Below are 19,017 nucleotides of genomic sequence, written 5' to 3' on the forward strand. Positions count from 1 at the left end.
ATTAGAGCACAAGGGCAATCCCTGCCGGCATCTCCAGGTACAGCCGGGAACGTCCCCTACCCGAAACCCCGGAGGCAGCCACTGCCGGTCAGTGTAGACAATACTGAGCTAATGGACCAATGGTCTGACTCTGTAAAAGACCACTTCCTGTGTTCCACAGCCCAAGTCCGATCCCCAAAGAGGTCCTTCTTAAATGTTTCTTACTCTCCCTCGTCATCGGAGGGACCCTTCCTGAAAGGGGCACCTGAAGCACCAGTGCCTTACCTGGGACGGATGCAGGTACGGCTCGGGCGACGCCAGGTTGGTCTGTACCGACACGCTCTTCTCCAGCAGGATCTGGGGGAAGCCGAGCTTCTCGAAGGTGTTGCGCTTCCAGTGCTTGTTCTCCTGCTGGGCCAGTGCCTCATCCTCGCTGAAGGCCCGCACCACGGGCCCCGGCATGGGGAGGGGCACCGCTCCATCGCTCTCGTAGCCCGAGCCGTCCTTCTGCGAGTCCCAACTGCTCCTCTGCCGCATGTGGTAGTGGGCTTGCTGGGCTTCCCACGCCAGCCGGGCCTGGGCCAGGAAGGGCTCAGGGAAGCCCCGGGTCGACTCGGCCTCCACCGACCGGCTCTCCATGCGGTTCATCTGGGGCCGGCTGCAGCCCGAGGGCGCCCTCTCCTCCGCCAGCCCCTCCTCCCGCTCGCCCGAGCCGTCGGTGGAGGAGGCGTTGGGGTCGTACGAGAGCGACGGCTTCCGGCTTTTTCTCTTGCGCGTGCCGGGCGAGTAGCCGGTGGAGGACATGGTGTTGTGTTGGCTGGACCACGACATGGAGTCATCCCCCTGCGAGACGGGCGGGCTGTGCCGGAAGTCCGCCCCTTCCATGCTGCTGTAGTCCCCGGACTTGACCTCCAGCCGCTGGTCCCTCACCAGGCAAGGGCTGTGTTGGAGTGAGTAGGAGCCGCCGATGGGGTTCGGTGAGTATTTGTGCCGCAAGCCGGTCTTCATCTTGGGGCTGGAGCCCGACTGCTCAACGTAGACCAGCTGACGGACGTACTCCTTCCCGGCGGGGCTGTACTCCAAGCTCATGAAGCGGTCGGGCCCCTTCTGCTTGGTCAGGACAAGCTGCTGGTAGGGGGAATTGGAGCCCTGCTTGGGCGACTGCAGGAAAGGGTGCGGCTTGCGGATCGGGGACTTCTGCGGCGAGCCAGCCTTGTAGCTTCCGCTGGCCTCGAACTGCATGTCCACGGGCGGCTCATCATAGATAGGAGCCTGGTACTCCATGGGCGGCTCCTCGTACAGGGGCGGCTCGTAGGCATAGCGGGGAGACGACGGCTGCGACTCGCTGGAGTGCTTGCGGTGCTGGGCCTGCAGCGGGGAGCAGAAGGAGTCGCCGCGCCCCAGCAGCGGGGAGCAGCTGCCAACGTGCTCGGCCCGCTTCAGGAAGGGCGACTGCTTCCTCTCTGGGAAGAAGACAGAGTTGTCTGAGTCGGGGGCAAAAGTCTGGAGGTTGGGGGACGGCTGGCCGCCCGAGGGCCGGCGAGACCGCGTGCCCTGCTGGTTGTCGGGAGTGTAGCCGTTGCCCTGGTGCATGAGGAAGCTGGGCTCACGGTCCGTCACCTTGATGAGCATCCGCTCCTTGGTCCCCGTGTTCCACCGGAGTGACGATGCCCTGGGACAAGGAGGGGGGGGAGAACACAAGGCAGTCGTTAGAAGCAGGAACAATGCAAGAAGCACCTTTCTATTTTTGCATTATTGTTTTATTTTTTAAAAAAAATCATTACCTATAACAATGCAAACGCCTGAGAGGTACAGAAACAAGCAATGGCTTGCTGGTTTCACATCATATGGTCCACAACTTAAGAGATGTGCACTTTTAGGTTCAGCGAAACTCACATTCAGCAGGAATGAAAATAATATTAAAAGGAAGAACAGAGGGAAATCAACCTTGACACTCTGGCCCCTGGTTCCTATCAGCTCCTCACCATTGCTATTCCAGTGGCATCTCCTCAAGTGAGGAACTCTGACTCTTCATTGGAGTTTGCTGTGGAACCAGAGATTTTCCTCCCCACCCCCGATTAATATTTCATGCGCAGAAATAATTACAATCTCGTGATCTTCGCGCCACGGCATTAACTCGCTCGGATGGCCCTTCTGGGAACAGCGGCTTTCGGACTCTCCGTCTTGGGACGAGACGCTTCCTTCCTTCGACCTGCCTGCAGGCAAGCCCCTGCGTGTCTGCTGAGGAGCCTCTGCGCATGGCAAGAGAACTCCGGGGCTCTTCTAGAGCTCACAGGTGGCTCACGCCATGCACTGTTTTCGGTGGAAACGTGCCAGGGATTGAACCAGGGGTCTCCAGCACGCAAAGGAGAAGCTCTGGCCTGGAACCACAGGCCCTCCTGCTCTTCCGTGCCTGTCCCTGCCGTTAGGCAGAGTGAGGTGGTTGCCTTGGGCAACAGATGCTGGATGGTGGCAAGCAGCAGTAATAATAATAATAATAATAATAATAATAATAATAATAATAATAATAATATATTATTTATACCCCGCCCATCTGGCTGAGTTTCCCCAGCCACTCTGGGCAGCTCCCAATTGAGTGTTAAAAACAATGCAGCATTAAATATTAAAAAATTCCCTAAAAAGGGCTGCCTTCAGATGTCTTTTAAAAATAGGGTAGCTGCTTATTTCCTTGACATGTGAAGGGAGGGCATTCCACAGGGCAGGCGCCACTACCAAGAAGGCCCTCTGCCTGGTTCCCTGTAACCTCACTTCTCGCGGGGAGAGAATTGCCAGAAGGCCCCCGGCGCTGGATCTCAGTGTCCGGGCTGAAGGATGGGAGTAGAGATGCTCCTTCAGGTATACAGGACTGAGGCCGTTTAGGGCTTTAAAGGTCAGCACCAACACTTTGAATTGTGCTCGGAAACGTACTGTGAGCCAATGTAGATCTCTCAGGACCGGTGTTATGTGGTCCCGGCGGCCACTCCCAGTCATCAGTCTCGCTGCCGCATTCTGGATTAATTGCAGTTTCCGGGTCACCTTCAAAGGTAGCCCCACCTAGAGCCCATTGCACTAGTCCAATAGATGGGGCGCAGAACCTGCTGCGGCCAGAGGCTGTGGAGGGCATGGTCTGGTTGGAAGTGCCCCTGAGCTACAGCCCTCCCCTTCCAAAACCGATGATTTAGTCCAAAGACACAACAGAACCGTTGCACCACAAAACGTGTAAATGTTGATGCAACGTGCAGAACGCCTTGTTAAAAGGCATATGCGTTCACGTAAGAAAGAGTGCTTGGGCGACTTAGTTTGCAGCCACTGTTTAAGGAAACGCCGAACCACAGCGGCCTCCAAGTGCTTACGGCTGTCAAATGTTAAGCAAAATCCTAAGTGTGCCGTTTGGGTTACACTTGGCAACTGCCAGCGCTAATCGAATCCTTGAATTGCAGCTCCCGCGGGCCCTCTTCTTGCGGCAGTGAATGCCATATTAAAGGTATAATAAATGTGGTGATTTAACGGTTAAATTGCAACGTTGAGGCCGTTCCTTCACTGCCTCCACTTAAGAGCGCTTATGCACAAAATGCATTAGGTGTGATAATTGGGGCGCAAAACAAACCTTTTCCTCGGAACATTATTCCAGGTGGAGCGGGAAGATTGTGGGCGCCCACCACCTCCCCGCTTTTCCCCTGCTTTTTTTTAATTCCAAACAGCAACAAGGCATTCATGCATCCATTCCCAAGGGGCCCAGGGCCTCCTTTCAATTTTGGCCACCCGTACATGACTCTCTGTCCCCTGCCACACTATAACATTAAATACACAAGAGGCAGCTGCAGATCTTGTTGAAGAAGAAGAAGAAGAAGAAGAAGAAGAGGAGGAGGAGGAGGAGGAGGAGGAGGAGGAGGAGGAGGAGGAGTTTGGATTTGATATCCCGCTTTATCACTACCCGAAGGAGTCTCCAAGTGGCTCACAATCTCCTTTCCCTTCCTCCCCCACAACAAACACTCTGTGAGGCGAGTGGGGCTGAGAGACTTCAGAGAAGTGTGACTAGCCTAGGGGCCTCGTACTTACGGGACCGCCTCTCCTGGTATGCCCTGCAGAGGGCCTTAAGGTCCATGAATAACCATAGTTTAGAAGTCCCGGGTCCTAAGGAAGTCAGACTAACTATCCTCCACCAGGGCCAGGGCCTTTTCAGTGATGGCTCCACCCTGGTGGAATGCTCTGTCCTACGAAACTAAGGCCCTACAGGACTTAACCTCCTTCCGCCAGGCCTGTAAGACAGAGCTATTCCGCCTGGCCTTTAATTTAAACTCAGCTTGATCTTTTATTTCCCTTCTCTTTCCCCCTCCCCTTTTAATGAAGATTACCCGCTCTGGGACCCCACAGCTAATTCCCCCCTGGCCTCCTCGCTGGCCCAAGAAGGACTAATTTAACCAGCTAGCCCTGGTGACCATCTAACGTTTAATGGATGGATTTCCCCCAAATTGATTTTGAACTTTGAATTTCATTGTTATTCGTGCTTTTATACTGTATTTTATGCTGCTTTTATGTTGTATTACAATTAAGTGTTCTAAATTTGTTGTTAGCTGCCCTGAGCCCGGGTTTCTGAACCGGGAAGGGCGGGGTAGAAATAAAAAAATTATATTTATTATTATTAGTCCCAAGGTCACCCAGCAGCTGCATGTGGAGGAGCGGGGAAGCGAACCTGGTTCACCAGATTACGAGTCCACCGCTCTTAACCACTACACCATGCTGGCAAAGGGTTGGATGAGGGCTAATAAACTGAAGTTGAGGATGGAGGTGCTCTGAGAGCCCACCAGATCAGGCCAGTAGCCCATCCTTTCCAGCATCTTGTTCTCACGGGGGAACAACCAGATGCCCAATGGGAATCCGGCAAGCAGGATTCGAACACAGGAGCCCTCTCCCCACCTGTGGTTTCCAGCAGCTGGTATTCAGAAGCACTGCTGCCTCCAGCTGTGGAGCAAGAGCACAGCTATCTTGCCCAGAAACCCTCCATATCCCTGCCCTCCATGAATTTCTCTAATCCACTTTTAAAGCCATTCAAGTTGGTGGTCATCACTGCCTCCTGTGGCAGTGAGTTCCATAGTTTAACTAGGTGATGGGTAATTCCCATGTTCAGGGCCTGGGGAATAAATCTGTTCTGGGTGGAACAGTCAGGGGGAATAGGTGGAATAGTCACCTCCAGCTTCAGCTGCTCTGCCAGCTACACCACTTCCTGGTTTGGGATCACTCAGCCACAGTGGTCAATGCTGCGGTGACTTCCAGTCTAGACTGCTGTAATCTGTTCTGTGTGGTGCTACCCTTGGAGGCAGTCTGGAAGCTGCAGTTAGCACAGAATGCCATTACTAAGCTACTGAGTGGTACGGCAAGGCAGGATCATATTGGGGGGGGCACACATTTTCATTCGCCTTTGATAGGAAACTAACCAATTCACACTTCTTAAATCAGTACGCAGACTGAAGCGCAGCTATCACTCAAAATCACACTCCTCTGAATTTTGCGATGCAGTTCTCCAGCCAACCAATGTATACGAAAATGCCTAAGTAAGTGAAAATTACTTAAAATGCATTCTATACTAGTGCTGGAGGAGACTCTTGAGAGTCCCATGGACTGCAAGAAGATCAAACCTATCCATTCTTAAGGAAATCAGCCCTTAGTGCTCACTGGAAGGACAGATCCTGAAGCTGAGGCTTCAAGACTTTGGCCACCTCATGAGAAGACTCCCTGGAAAAGACCCTGATGTTGGGAAAGATGGAGGGCACAAGGAGAAGGGGACAACAGAGGACGAGATGGTTGGACAGTGTTCTCGAAGCTACCAACATGAGTCTGACCAAACTGCGGGAGGCAGTGGAAGACAGGAGTGCCTGGCGTGCTCTGGTCCATGGGGTCACAAAGAGTCGGACACGACTGAACAACTAAACAACAACAACAATATTAGGGAAAGTTGATCACAAAAGATGTGCATGTTGGTCAAACTGCATGCAAAAAAAGGGTTATTTAGGACAAAGGTACACTTAAACGCTGATTAATTTTCACGAGAATTTCTTTCGAAAAATCGCCAATTACCGAGGAAATGTGGAAGGCTGGATTTAAGATAGAAAAAACAATTGAGAGAACAGAAACTAACACTTGACCATCCTTAATCCCATCACACCTTTCCTTTGGGAGTTGCACTGACAGCCCGTTTGCTGCCGGGCCCAATTCAAGGTGTTTGCATCAGCAAACAAAGCCCTAAATGATTTCGGACCCAAATACTTAAGGGGCTGCCTACTCCTATTCCTGCCTTCTCGGGCTCCGCAATCTGCAGGGGACAGCCCTTCTTGAGGTACCTCTGACGGTGGTTACATGGAGCTCCCCTTTGAACGATATATGTGATGGTCCACCCACACACTGGTGGCTTTCAGAAGCCGTCTGAAAATGCGCCTGACGAAGCAGGCATTCAGGTGAGGACTGCATGTGAAATGCATTCATATTAAACCGTTGCTGAATTGTTTTAAATCCTTGGATGGTTTCGCTATTTTGATTTTACGCGTGGTTTGATGCCAGTTTGTGCACTGCCCCTGAGATCTCTTTGGACGAAGGTAGCCTCAGAAAACAAAGAAATAGCTGCAGAAGCTAAGATTTTTAAACATGCAGGGAGGGGAGGGTTTTCTATTCGCTTCCCCTACCAAGAGTGAAATTATGACCCTCCCCCCTCCCTCCCCAAGCTAGGAGTCTTGGGGTGGGGTGGGTGTCTCCTTTGAAGACAATGGGGCACTCTGCACACCCATGATTAGTTAGGGGAAAACAAGACATCTAACTATCTGTTAAGGATGTAAGTTCTTGTCTAGCTTGGCCCTGAGACATCAGCTAAACAACTTAGTGTAACTTAACTGATAAACTATCATTAACAACCAGCTGCAAAACCAGTACTGCAAATCTACAGTTTGAAGAATGTTTACAAGCTGGTTTGTGCCGACCATGGTTTGGCGTAATGTTCAAAATGAGAAACCATTGTTAGTTTACCTCCAGATATTGCTGAATTTAGAGACCTGGAGTGCTGAGTGGATTGGAAATTGGAAGACAGGGAAGGAGCTCCCATCCATATTTCACCTTACACCTGGAAACTCAAACCACAGGTTGGTGTGATTGGCTGAATTGAACCTCCTTTCCTTAAGCAGGAGAAAGGTGTTGTCAGCTTAGGGGTGTCAGTCTGGATTATGCCCCAGGTCCCTTCCAATTCTTGGTGTCCTGTACCCAATGAGCGTTAAAATTTAGCAGAGGAGATTGATGAACCGGTAAGGCAAGTTGAGTCTATGATTCTACAAGTTTCTTTGTAAGACAATGACCGTAGCTGGCTGCTTGCGTGTCCTCATCAGCATCCCAAAAAATTTAGCATGGTTGCAAACGCTACAGCTAAGTGATGGCGCTCTCCTGGCTAATGGATGGGCCTTTTTTCCACCCCTCACCTAGATGCTGGCTAGGAGAGCAATAGCTGTGTGTGAGCTAAGCTGGAAGCAGGCTGGAAGCAGGAGACACACAGACATGCTTGTTCTGTGCTGGATGCAAAGCTGTGATGAATGAAGCAGCAAGATGTTGGGGTGTTAATGCCACGAGCCTCTCCATCTTACACTCAGGTTGTATTTATGTGTAAATGAAACCATATATCCTAAAGACACCACAGTCTCCGCTAACCTTCTTTCCAGGGAAACCGAACCTAGGTAAGCACCTGGAATCAGTCAGCTGATTAATATTTTGCAGCCTTTTCATAGTGTTTGCGGGAGGGGGGATTATTGCTATTGTTTTGTTGTTTTTGTTTGAACTACTTATTTGTGCTTTTACCTTATATTTTTACCTTGTGAATCACCCTGAAATCTTATGATGAAGGGCAGTATCGAAGTCTAAAAACGAAACAAAAACAAAAAATAAAACGGGCCTCGCAACGCTTGGGAGACTGAGGCGGCGTGCAGCAAAGGGGCAACTAACAATGGCACCAGAGATTCAATCCACTTTGGGTCGCGGTGTGACCCAGCTGTACACCAACAGATTAGGAAAGGCTGGATGAAAATGGATGGCGAAGAACCACAGAAAGGCGCACAAGATTGCTCACGGGATTTCTAAGAGGACGAGCCTCAAGGTCAGGCGGGGAAGGCATCCGTCAGCCTTCGGAAGGCAGGCATGCGGTGGCTTGTCTGCTCCCAGCAATGCTCTGCTGCCCCTGTGGATTTTGCCCTGAGATTTGCTGCGCAGGCTGCAAAACCAGAGGAGGGGGCAGAGCCCCAAGCAGAGCGCTCCCCGGCAGCCCCGGACCGGCCACGCCAGCCGGCTTTTCTACTCCACGCGGCAGTTGCCAGGGATGACCCTCCCCACGGCTGTGGCATGATATGTGCCTGGGGCTGGCTATGCGATAGGGCCCTGCTCGCAGCAGAAGGAAGGTCGCATCAAAGGAGGGAAGCAGCAACCTCTGAATGCTGCTGAAAGGAAGGGCAACTGCTTCGGCTTCCCACCCCAGCACGTGCTCAGGGAATCCATAGCGAACAAAATTAAACCTGCGGGAGGAAATGCGGGGCCAAAAAGGAGCAGAGCCAGTACTGCTCGCCTCTCCCATTTTCAAAGACGTGAAAAGGATGACCTTGATCTCAGCGGGAAAGCGTTGCTCCGTTGTTGTTTTTGATGGGAAGTTCACGTGCTCCAGGGAACGGAATGGGTGGGTGCGGACGCCTTAGTGACAGATCGAGGCAATCTCTCGGCTTCATCGCTCAGGGTTGTTGGCAAGGAAACTAAAAGGGTTCAATCCCTGAATGACTTGGGGGCCTAAATACTTGATGGAGCGCCTCCCCCCTGGATGAGGCCACCCACAAATTTAGGCTGCCCAGGAAGGCACTTCTTACCGTTCCTCTGCTGGGAACACTTCATTTGGAGGGACACGCAGGAAGGATTTTTCTATGGTGGAGCCTTGGGCCTGAACTCCCTTTCCACTGAACCTGGAACCCGCATTGCTGGCCTTCAAACGCTAGGTGAAAAACCTGGCTGTTCAGGCCTTTGGTCAGTAAAAGCTGTTGGTTTAATGCCCCTTTCTCCTGTCAGCCAGAAGAAAGTTAGCAGAACTTGGAGTTAAGGATGTGCAAAGGAAGCAGTTTCTGCCCTGTCCTGAGTTCATTGCAATCAGTCCTGTTTATGTTCCACCACAGTTCAGCTTCCACTAAAAACCTCCTATGTTATTCATCTCACTTTTCTGCTATGGCTGAAACTTACGTAATTATGGGATTAATGTCAGTGTACTTCAACAGAAGGGAAATGTCAAAGCTATGCAGTAAATAACACAATGGTTTATGTAACTGTTGCAGGCTACAAAAAAAACCCAAAAAAAACCAAGGGTGAATACTACTCATTTTTCGCCTCCGCAATTTCCATTCCGGACCTCTGATGGACAAGCAACCCACTTCCGTTTCTGACAGAATTGTCCATCCACTCAACTTGGGATTTAATCACAACATAATCATCTTCTTCATCATCATTATCATCCCCATGATTGCAATGCAAACAGGAATACTCCAAAATCAGCAAAACAAAGGAGAGCAGTCTGTGACGCAATCGCCTATTTGCTGATAGAACAAATCTCAGAAATGCTAGATAAGTCATAAAAAATCAAGTGTGAAAAAGAGAAGCATTTGAAGAGTTACTGACTGCTAGGAAGTGATGGAGAACGCTGGAATTTTGTGTCCCAGGCGGGCACCTGTAAGCCTCTTTAAAATCTACAAAGGCATATGAATGCCTGGCTTGGGTTCCATTGTTCCTTGTTCCTTTCCTAGAAGGGAACTGGGGTAGGGAAGGGAGCCAGGAACTGTGAGATTATTTAAGCCCTGTGTGCTATGTACCACACTAAGGGGATGGGTCACAGCTCAGCAGCAGAGCATCTGCTTTGCATGCAGAATTACATCGTCTAAGACACAGGGGTGGCCAACTCCCAAGAGCTGTGATCTACTTATAGAATTTAAAACTGGCAATGATCTACCCCCTTTTTTGGGCTTCAGGTCAAAGTTGTTGAGTTTTTTGGGGGAGGAGGAAAACCCTATTTTTTAGGCATTCAGGTCAAAGTTGTTGTTGAGCTTTTTTTTAGGGAGAAGGAAAGCCCTGGTTTTGGGGGGTGCAGGGCAAAAAAAATGAGCTTGTTTTAAGGGGAGCCAAAGTTGTTGAGCTTATTTGGGGGAGCCAGTGATCTACCAGTGATCTACCACAGACGTCCAGTGATCTACTGGTAGATCACGATCTACCTGTTGGAACTGTTTGGTCTAAGACACAGATCTTCACCATGCAAGTGTGGCCTCTAGGCAACTTTCACTGGCAATGTAGGAGAGGGAGGCAAATTTCCACCTAGATATTGAAAAAGGAGGAGACTCTTGAGAGTCCCATGGACTGCAAAAAGATCAAACTTATCCATCCTTAAAGAAATCAGCCCTGAGTGCTCACTGGAAGGACAGATCCTGAAGTTGAGGCTCCAGTACTTTGGCCACCTCATGAGAAGAGAAGACTCCCTAGAAAAGACCCTGATGTTGGGAAAGATGGAGGGCACAAGGAGAAGGGGACGACAGAGGACGAGATGGTGGGACAGTGTTCTTGAAGCGACTAGCATGAGTTTGGCCAAACTGCGGGAGGCAGTGAAAGATAGGCGTGCCTGGTGTGCTCTGGTCCATGGGGTCACGAAGAGTCGGACACAACTGAACAACAACATTGAAAACCCGTAATGGATGGTCATCATAGCTGCCTAACTGACCAACAAGCCAACTCCAGTATAGGGCAGATGCAGGTTGCAATGGACTCCCAGCAAACCTGCCATTCTCAACCTTGGATGAGGAACCAGTGTTGATATTCTATGCGGCCTCTTTCTCTCTCTCAGCTGCAAGGAGGAAGGGAGATAGGCAGCTCAGCCACACTAAGCCGGCAGATCCGCTCCCGACGTGAGCCAGCCACGGGGAAAGTACTGGATCAGAATATTAAGGAACGTGAACCAAGTTCAGCTGCAACAGTCCCAGATCAGAGACAACAACAGAAAGCAGGGCTGCAGGCAGACTTTAATTGCTCCCTGTTGTGCGGGAGGGCCATTGTAAAAACTGTTGACGGTGGGAAGAATATTTATAAGGAGGACAAGCAAAGGGGGGGGGGAGATGCAGGGCCTTCTCCCATCCCCTGGCACATGCTGGACGTCATCACCAACTAGGAGGCGAGGGACATCAGCGTCAGGCCTGAAATGTTTAAGGATCTGGTGATTTCTGTTTCAGTGTAAATATTTAAGGATCTGGTGACTTCTGTTTCAGTGTATCTGAAGAAGTGTGCATGCACACGAAAGCTCATACCAAGAACAAACTCAGTTGGTCTCTAAGGTGCTACTGGAAAGAATTTTCTATTTTGTTAGGCCTGAAATGGACTCCTTGGATTGGAAAGAACAGAAACCCCCGAGAGACTAATGTAAAAGGTAACGTAAAGGACCCCTGGATGGTTAAGTCCAGTCAAAGGCGACTATGGGGTTGCGGCGCTCATCTCACTTTCAGGCAGAGGGAGCCGGCGTTTGTCCACAGACAGATTTCTGGGTTATCTGGCCAGAATGACTAAACTGCTTCTGGCGCAATGGGACACCGTGCTGGAAACCAGAGTGCACGGAAACGACGTTTACCATCCCATCGCAGTGGTACCTATTTATCTACTTGCACTGGTGTACTTTTGAACTGCTAGGTTGGCAGAAACTAGGACAGAGCAACGGGAGCTCACCCCGTCACGGGGATTCGAACCGCCGACCTTCCAATCAGCAAGTCCAAGGGGCTCTGTGGTTTAGACCACAGCATCACTCACGTCCCAGGCACCAATGTAATGAACAGCAAAGGTGGCAAAGGTCGGTGCTAACCTGAGATGTCGGCTGGCTGCCGCTGACCTGCATTTCAGATAAGACACCGGCGATTCACAGAGCTAAGCAGCCCCCTCTGATTTAAACGTGGGCTGGGTTTTGCAGAGAGGACGAGAGCCGGAGGCCAAAAGCAACTGCTGTGATTAAGGCGAGGTCTACCTTTCTGCGCCCAGCCTTCCCCAGTCTGGAGCTGATGGGAATGGCAGTTCAAAGCATCAGGGGGGCATCAGGTTGGGGAACAGTGGTTCTTCCATTCCATCCATGTCAAAGTTTCAACCTGAGCATTCTTTGAAGTGAAGCAAAACTCTCCCCGCCTGCTGCCCCACTGCTTTCTAACAGGGCGATCACCAGTTATGGGCTCTTTCAAACCCAAATCCAGCACTCTCCCCCACTGGGCTATGGTGTCCACAAGTTGTTAATTTGTATGCCAACTTTCCAGCATCTGGTTTGGGCCAGTTTTGCCCAAAATGGAAATGCTGCCACCAGAGTTTCATTTCTTATCCGTTCAACGTTATTCCTTCCAGTGAGTGAAGAAGAGTTTGGATTTGACATCCCGCTTTATCACTACCCAAAGGAGTCTCAAAGCGGCTAAGGTTCTCCTTCCCCTTCCTCCCCGACAACAAACACTCTGTGAGGTGAGTGGGGCTGAGAGACTTCAGAGAAATTTGACTAGCCCAAGGTCACCCAGGAGTTGCATGTGGAAGAGTGGGGAAGCGAACCCGGTTCACCAGATTACGAGTCCACCTCTCTTAACCACTACACCACACTGAGAGAGACAAACCGAAGCACATGTCTAGCCTCAAGACCATGCAGCTTGGCAACCCTTCATCTCTCATCTGTGTAGGGATGATCAAACCCAAAGACCACCAAAAACACATGCAACTTCCGAAGAGACATATGGGAGTGAAATTGATAAAATTGTGTGTGCTATTCACCTAAGGACTTCTCTGCAACTCCTTGCAACTGTATTCACTATGGAAGAAATGCCATCTATTTGGTTTGGCACAGACTATCTGTAAGACCATATTCTCCCATATGAACCTCTAGCAGGCTCTGAGATGTTCTGGGGAGGCCCTTCGCTCTGTCCCCCGCACCCTCACAGGCATGCTTGGTGGGGAGGCAGGAGAGGGCCTTCTTGGTGGCTGCTCCCTAGAGAAGCTAGACTGGCTCCAGCCTAGCTATTCTTCTGCTGGCAGGTGGAGACCTCCTTGTTCCAACAGGCCTTTGGGGACAGGCTGTTTTTTTAAGGAAAGGGCATTGTAATAGAACTGATTTTTCAATATATACAGTATTTTAATTTTGAGTTCAATTACGTTTTAGCAATGATCTTCTATGTGTTTTTAGCTATGTGCATTTTGTTTGTATTTAATTTTTGCAAGCAGCCTTGAGTTCCAGTCTGGGGAAAGGGTGGGATATTAATAATAATAATAATAATAATAATAATAATAATAATAATAATAATGTTGTGTTGGAAATTCAATAAAAATACTTTTTTAAAAATGAAACCAAATTAAATAAATGCCTAAACTCAATGGGAAGATTTTAATGTAGGATGTTTTGCTGTGTTTTTAATATTTTGTTGGGAGCTGCCCAGAGTGGCTGGGGAAACCCCGCCAGATAGGCAGCATATGTTGTTGTTGTTGTTGTTGTTGTTGTTGTTGTTGTTGTTGTTGTCTTCTTCTTCTTCTTCTTCTTCTTCTCCTTCTTCTTCTTCTTCTTCTTCTTCTTCTTTTGGGACGACACATTAGGAAGAACATTAGGAAGAACTTCCTGACAGTGAGAGCTGTTTGACAGTGGAATTTGCTACCAAGGAGTGTGGTGGAGTCTTCTTCTTTGGAGGTCTTTAAGCGGAGGCTTGACAGCCATCTGTCAGGAATGCTTTGATGGTGTTTCCTGCTTGGCAGGGGGTTGGACTGGATGGCCCTTGGGGTCTCTTCTAACTCTATGATTCTATGATTCTATGACACCAAACAGCCTTGGAGACTTTGACTGGAGACATACAAATTGCTGCTTGCAGTATATAAAGTGCTGCAAAGAGTCTTCTCTTTAGCATGCACGCAGCAATGCTGTCTAAACGAATGCCGACGTGAAAAACAAACTGACCCAGTTTTGCGGTTTGTTGCGTGGGTTAGCGGGGAGATGCATGCGGCGTTGGCAGGGAGTCCTTGGCGTAAAACTGGCCCTGTTTAGACTCGGTGCCTCAGCATCACCCCCCGAACTCACACACACACACACACGCCATGTCTCTTACGGCGTGATCCCTTTGCTGCTTCGTGGAAATGACTAAATCAGCATTCGGGAACAAGCGCTTGCTCGCGGCTCGTCCATATTAATTTGTTTACAACTTGGCCTTCGGCTCCGAGAGCGGCTTTCGGAGCGGCTCTTCCCGACTTTGGTCTGATTTCACGAGGCCCTCCCTCCCCTGACCTTCAACCCGAGTGCTCAGAGACATCTTCAGAGAACAGTGGGCTGTGCGTTGGAAACGCAATGGGGGGGGGGAGAGACCTCCAACAATCAGGGCCCTTGCATGCTCGCATTTTAACACCATCAAACTATGGGTAGGGGGCAAAGGGTGTTTCTGTGTATGACTCACTCCCCCCCCCCCCCCGAAACTACTGAGCTCTGCAGAGTGAAGATCTCATCCTTTAAAAACAATTTTTCCGATCGTCAGGAACGCACAGCTCAGCTTGGGCGTGGGGCGTGCTCTCTCTCGAGAGAGAGAAATATTTCCACTTTCGTGGCGGGGTGCTGTCTCCTTCGGGGATCCCCGTTCTCCTCACGGCGTGCAGAAGAAAAGGAATACATTATGGGTTGCTTTTTTATTTTGTTTTTTTAAAATCTGAACTGAAACATTTACTTTACGAGAGACGAGTTTCATTTCTCTGCTCCTCGTGCCAGGGACAGGAAGCTAAGATGAGCAACAGGGGCAAGAACTCTCTGGTTCTTGTTTGCAGTGTGAGAAGCTTGCAGGAATCATAGAATTCATAGGATTGTAGAGTTGGAAGGGACCCTGTTCGGGGGCTGAGTCCCCTGTTAAGCAACATAGAGGGGGCCGAAGAGACCTCAGCCCATAGGAGTTGGCCCCTATGTTGGCAATTCTGTATTAAGTGGACTGCTGGAACATGGCAGGCATTGAATGTGGGACCTTCTGCATGAAGTAGCTGCATAGGAGGCTGCCTACTTCACTAAGGACTAGAATCTTGCTTTATTTTCAGGGGAAGGTCTATATCTCAGTGGTAGAGCCTCTTGCATGCAGAAGGACACGAGTTTGATCCCTGGCATCTCGGGGCAGGGCTGGGCAGGGCATATCCCCAGTCTGAAACCCCGCACGATGAGCCCCTGCCAGTCAGTGCGGGCAATACTGAGCTGGATGGACCAATGGGCTGACTCTGTATAACGCAGGATCCTATGTTCCTGGGACGCTGCTTGGCCTCCTCCCTGAAACAGACTCTGAGCACCCTTTGCTTTGGCCCCGAGTCCCACTGAAAGGCCTGTCTCTCCCTCCCGATCGGAGATCTCAGCCAAGGAAAAGTGTTGCCTTTCCCACCCGCAAACTCCGATTCTGACATGAGCTGGGGGCGGAGGGGGCTGCTGGCAAGCCTGCAGAGAGCACCATGGCAAAGGGGTGCCCGGGTGCAGGCGCCAGGGGACAGTCCTGCCTTCTCCCCTCGCTTGCTTCCCTCCTTTCCTCTTTCTCAAAGTCAAGTCCTGGCACGCTCGCCAAAGCAGTGAAAATGGCGGCAGCAAAGCAGTGGTCCATGAAGGGGCCTCTGGAGGCTGGCAGGCAGCTGACACCAGGCGTGGCTGGGAATGGCAATGCAGCTCAGGATGGGGGCTAAACGTCAAGCGGCAAGGGCAGAAACACAGGCTGAGCGGATCCTCGGAGACAATGGACACTGGAGGGGCATGCAAACCGCTTTGTGGGTAGGCAAAGATGCAATGTCAGGTGATGGAGAGGTGGGCAAATTTGCCCACCTGTTGAAACTTGGCCTGTAGGTGGAGACGGTGGTGTTCTGGCCTTCTGTTCCCCACCTGGCAGCACTTCTCCAGGGTTTCAGGTGGGAGAGACGCTGGTGGGGATTGAACCTGGAACCTGAGGCCTTTCATACGCAAGCAGATGCTCGACTATTTAGCTGCTGCTGCTGCTCCAACCATGTGCGTTTCCTAATGCTTCCCAGCTCCCCAGTTCCACGCAAGCTTCCCGGGCACTGATTCGCTGCCTCCACATTAGGGGAAAGTCCCCTTGGCCACCCTACCCATGGCTTTATTCCCTTGAGAGTGCACCCAACCCCTTTTTGTAAAGTCCTCCAACCGCGGGTCTTCAAATCCCCCCGTTTAATTATATGCTTCGTATAATGAAACATTTCCTTTTGTGAACGCCAGAAAATCAATTTCGCCGGATGACTCCGAGCTGCCGTGTTTGGAGGCCGCGCGTAGAATTGCTCTTTATTCACATCCCCTCCGTCGGTCATGATTCATAACCCTCTAATAATACTAATCTCCCCTCTTTAATCGTGTCCCCCCCTTTCCAACACACACACGCATCACTGCTCATAGGGAAACGATTCCAAATCTGTCCTCAGTCGCTGCAGCTACCCTTTGCTGTGCTCTCTCCAATTCTACAATATCCCCTCCAAGATTGGCAAAGGAACCTGCGCAAAATTCAAAAGGTCACTGCAGCAAAAGTTTATATAATGACATTTGCCATTTTATCTTCTAATAACCCCTAACATTTAATGTGCCTTTTTCCAATGCCTCAAGAGGATGTTTTAAAGCGAATTTCCTATGATGACTCCTGGTTATTTTTCTGATGTAGGTGCAGACAGTTTAGAGCTCTTCCACATATTACTGAATGCCTGTTGATGCTCTTCTAGGCTGCATCAAGAGAAGTCTAATGTCCAGATCAAGGGAAGTAATAGTACTGCCCTATTCTGCCTTGGTCAGACCACACCTGGAATACCGTGTCTAGTTCTGGGTGCCGCAGTTTAAGAAGGACATTTTCAAGCTGGAATGTAGGCGGAGGAGGGCGACCCAGAGGATCAAGCGTCTGGAAAACAAGCCTGATGAGGAACGTTTGAAGGAGCTGGATATGTTCAGCCTGGGAAAGAGGAGACTGAGAGGAGATAGGATAGCCATCTTCAAATATCTCAAGGGCTGCCCCATGGAAGAGCGAGCACGTCTGCTTTCTGATCCTCCGGAATGCAGGAACCAAACCAACGGATTCAAATTACAAGAAAGGAGATTCAAACTAACTTTCCGAGGGCAAGAGCCCCTTGACAGCGGAATGCACTACCTTGGAAGCTGGTGGACTCTCCTTCACGGAAGGTTTTTGAACAGGTTGGGTGGCCATCCGCCAGGGATTCTTTGGCTTCAATTCCTGCGTTGCAGGGGGTTGGTTTGGATGACCCTTGGGGGTCCCTTCCAACTCTACAACTCTATTTTTTAACACCAGTTCATTACTGGTTTAAAAATTGCCTCCCGGTGCCCCTTCATGAAAGCCTTCACTGGATCAAACAGCTTCTATGAATGGTCGCAATTGGGGAAAAAAACCAATGGCTAAAACGTTTTGATTTGAAAGACAGTTAAATTGACCTTTTAATCTACTCCTTCATGATACCCGGTGGATGCTTATTTTTATATGTTTTGTTACAAATATTGTATATGTGTGTTTTAAGTTCTATTTTCTCTCTCTGGTTATTTGTGGGGGGTTATTAAGTTGTTATTGTTTTTGTTTTGATTATGTAGTTTGTGTTTTTATAGTGTGACTTTATCCTGTGAACTGCCCTGAGACCTGTGGGTATAGGGCGGTATAGAAATTTTAATAATAATAATAATAATAATAATAATAATAATACTCCTTTGTTTGTCGTCTTTCTCTCTGTGTGTTTCTTTCCTCTTTTTATTCCCTTTGTGGTCCGAGGATGAGTCTTTGCATGAAGCATTTTGACTTCATCAGAGACAATCCTGGAGTGGGTGTGATTTCTGTTGTTTGCCCTTATCCATTGCCATCGGTGTATGTGGCTCTGCACACAATTAAAAGATGTACCCCGAAGGGCATACAATCTAAAACAACCAATAAACAGTACAATGAAAAAATATATATATTTTAAAAAAAGAGACAATCCTGCACTAGATGGGCCAGAAGTCTGGTCTGGCTCGAGGCAGCTGTCTATGTTCCTGGTGTTTTATTGAACATCTAAATAACTCTTCAACTAGGGAAGACTTGGAGGTGGGGGCTAAAAGCACTGAATGCATCCTCAAGCACTGAAGCTTCCCTTAGATGAATTTCAACTCTCCTGGAAACTCCCCCCCTCCCCCCCGTGGCGCCATTTGCAATGGCTGGTGCTTCCCACTCTAAGAGGTAAGGAGCCATTAGTGGCAGAAAGGCACCGAGGTTTTTGGGGGTTGAGCAGAAGTTGCCAGGCCCTTTCAAGTAGGCAAAGCTCTTGCTCAGAAAAAGAGCTTTGCTCTCCCATCCTTCTGCCCAAAGTGGAGATTAAGTTTGACAAGCCAGGCGGCCAACGTAAATGAATTTGTCTGGTGGGACCCGTCTGCCCAAAAACCAAATTATAGGGATCGAACAACCATCTCCGGGAAGGAGATGTTTATGTCTGGTTGCGTATTATTATGCCAAGTGCAGAAGCATCTCAAGTCAACTTTTAGCACAAGATTCTAACTGTGGAATTGCAGAGTTGGGAGGCAACGTAGGAGTCATCTAGTCCAGGCACGTCCAACAGGTAGATCGTGATCTACCAGAAGATCACTGGACATCTGTGGTAGATCACTGGTACATCACTGGCTTCCCCCAAAGAAGCTGAACAACCTTGCCCCCCAAAAAAGCTCAACATTGTTGCCCTGCACCCCCAAAAAACAGGGCTTTCCTCCTCTTAACAACTTTGACCTGAACCCCAAAAAACGGCTTTCTTTCCTAAAAAAAGATTAACAACTTTGACCTGAACCCCCCCAAAGGGGGTAGATCACTGCCTGTTTTTAACTCTGAGAGTAGATCAAAGTCTCTTGGGAGTTGGCCACCCCTGATCTAGTCCAAGCCCCTGAGATGCAGGAATCTCAACCAAAGCATCCATGGCTTACCTCTGCAGATCATGCCATGAGTAAAAGGTGGCACTATCTGATATAAGAGGACCCCCCGC

The 19,017-nt window shown here is 49.6% G+C and overlaps 1 protein-coding gene across 1 annotated transcript in view; it reads right to left on the reverse strand.

Annotated features, from left to right (window-relative positions):
• Positions 1–19,017, reverse strand: part of ARHGAP39 (Rho GTPase activating protein 39) — a 180,127-nt gene that overhangs the window by 44,305 nt on the left and 116,805 nt on the right. The window contains exon 4 of the mRNA XM_033155940.1: positions 265–1,651. Coding sequence (XP_033011831.1) covers positions 265–1,651 — 1,387 coding nt within the window. The remainder of the gene's footprint in view (positions 1–264; positions 1,652–19,017) is intronic.

Source organism: Lacerta agilis, chromosome 7, assembly GCF_009819535.1.
Source record: "Lacerta agilis isolate rLacAgi1 chromosome 7, rLacAgi1.pri, whole genome shotgun sequence".
Taxonomy (NCBI): Eukaryota; Metazoa; Chordata; class Lepidosauria; order Squamata; family Lacertidae; genus Lacerta; species Lacerta agilis.